This window comes from Cyprinodon variegatus, unplaced genomic scaffold (genome assembly GCF_000732505.1).
Source record: "Cyprinodon variegatus isolate N-32 unplaced genomic scaffold, C_variegatus-1.0 Scaffold2761, whole genome shotgun sequence".
Taxonomy (NCBI): Eukaryota; Metazoa; Chordata; class Actinopteri; order Cyprinodontiformes; family Cyprinodontidae; genus Cyprinodon; species Cyprinodon variegatus.
The window spans coordinates 13108-14888 of NW_015153214.1; the positions used below are offsets into that span (position 1 = coordinate 13108).

The following is a 1781-nucleotide window of genomic DNA, read 5'->3' on the forward strand; positions in this document are numbered from 1 at the left end:
AAGCTAATTTGGACTGAATCAGTTGAAGCATGTTTGTTTAGTGGGCAGAGTGATAGGAGGAAATGGGCTAATGGCACAGAGCCAAAAGTGCAAAAATGCATTTTTCTCTTCATAAAAGGGAATCTGGTCAGACAAATATACTGATTTCCATTATTGGAGACCTTCTGCATAAAGCAAAGCCTTTGGTCCTTAGATTTAATCGTTGATTCATTAAAATTTATCAATAATTCCACCAAACTGAATAGAAAATAAGAATAACAGAGCAGCTTATGGAGCGCATGGCGGTTCATCACCTGAAATGGTCACACAATGACCTCTGACCCCTGCTTGGAAAGGTCTGAGCCTCTAGTTTCCAATGATGCTGGCCAATAGGGGGCGGGGCTAAAAATGAATACCTGCTGTTGCATTACTCCCGCAGAGTCACGCACGTCAGGTGGAATTTTAAATCTAATTTCATTTTTTTTTTATTTGAAACATGTTTTAGAAATTTTAAAGCCCCATTTAAAGGCGTGTGGATGAAACACCATGTAACAGCGTTTTGCCCATTTCCATAATTAGATAAACATCAGCTGGTGTCAGCTGGGCGGGGTACCTGCACGCCGGGCTTACAGGGTTTAATGTTTATGATATCGAACACAGACGGAGAATCATTCCAACCCTCCAGATCAGTAAAGTTACTCACCTTCTGTTTCAACCGGCTTTTGACCTCTTTGATGCGCATCTTGGCGTGGTCCTTTGCCTGTTAAACAAACACAGCCGCGGCGTCAGGAGGAGCAGCGGTAGGGGAGGAGTTACACAATCAGCAGTCTTTGCTCCTTCCACATTAAAACAAAGCTATGGACGGACACTTTGGTGCTTACAAACTTGTAGACGGTCTTCATGGCTGGGTTGGCTTTGGTCTTCACGGTCTGAAAAATAGCTCCGCCCCCTTTCTGTTTGAAAACATTACAGAGTTAGAGGTGGAGATGACAGTTCTCACTCATTAGATGGAAACAAAGCTGTTCTGACTGCAGAGCGGATGGTCGCCTCCACAAAGCTAACGGTCTCAAAAGCCATAAAATCCATAATTACATCATCGGCTCTGACCCAACCTGCAGCGTTTGCTTCATTCACTGCTACATTTCTATAGAGTATAAGATACTAGAATGAACCTCTTGTAGGAGTTTGCCCTGCAACTGAAGGGTTGTAGGTTCAAGCCCCCGCTACAGCTTCACCCGCCATGCCTACTGATAGGAGTGAGCCCCAGAGCAGCTGTGGCTAAAGCTGAGTAGTTCACCACCATCAGGGAATGTCTGAATATAGGTCAGGTCTCCTGGTATCTAAGTACAGACCGTTTACATTCATGAAGCTGATCAAATTTTATTGCTTTTGTTTTTATTCCTAAACATCCGTTATGGGACCGTGCAGAGCTCCACCCTGCAGAGCTGATGTTGATCACAGCATCAGGGTGTTTGCACGAAGCACTTCAACCAGAGAACATTTCTCTGTCACCTGCTTTTTGTTCTAGAACATAACATCCATCCATCCATTTTCCGTCAACCTTTCTACTGGTGAGAGGCGGGGTCCACCTTGCACAGGTCAGCAGTCCATCGCAGGGCGGAACAGAACATTATGGACTAAATTCCTGCCTAAAATCTAAAGTCTGGGTTCCTGCTGCAGCTTTTCACCAGTTTAGCTGCTATCTGCCGATAGAAACACCAGAGAAGAGTTGAAATGGATTCTCACCTTCACAGTGAGGAGCCACTGGTGGTAGGTCCGGTCACTGCCTGTAGGGGGGGCAG

The 1781-nt window shown here is 45.2% G+C and overlaps 1 protein-coding gene across 1 annotated transcript in view; it reads right to left on the minus strand.

The window, feature by feature from the left end:
• LOC107081051 (DENN domain-containing protein 1A-like) overlaps positions 1-1773 on the minus strand; it is a 9670-nt gene extending 7897 nt beyond the window's left edge. Inside the window, exons 1-3 of the mRNA XM_015369263.1 lie at positions 1726-1773; positions 861-932; positions 683-739 (exon numbers count right to left, since the gene is read on the minus strand). Coding sequence (XP_015224749.1) covers positions 683-739; positions 861-881 — 78 coding nt within the window. The 5' untranslated portion in view covers positions 882-932; positions 1726-1773. The remainder of the gene's footprint in view (positions 1-682; positions 740-860; positions 933-1725) is intronic.
• Positions 1774-1781: the final 8 nt, after the last annotated feature.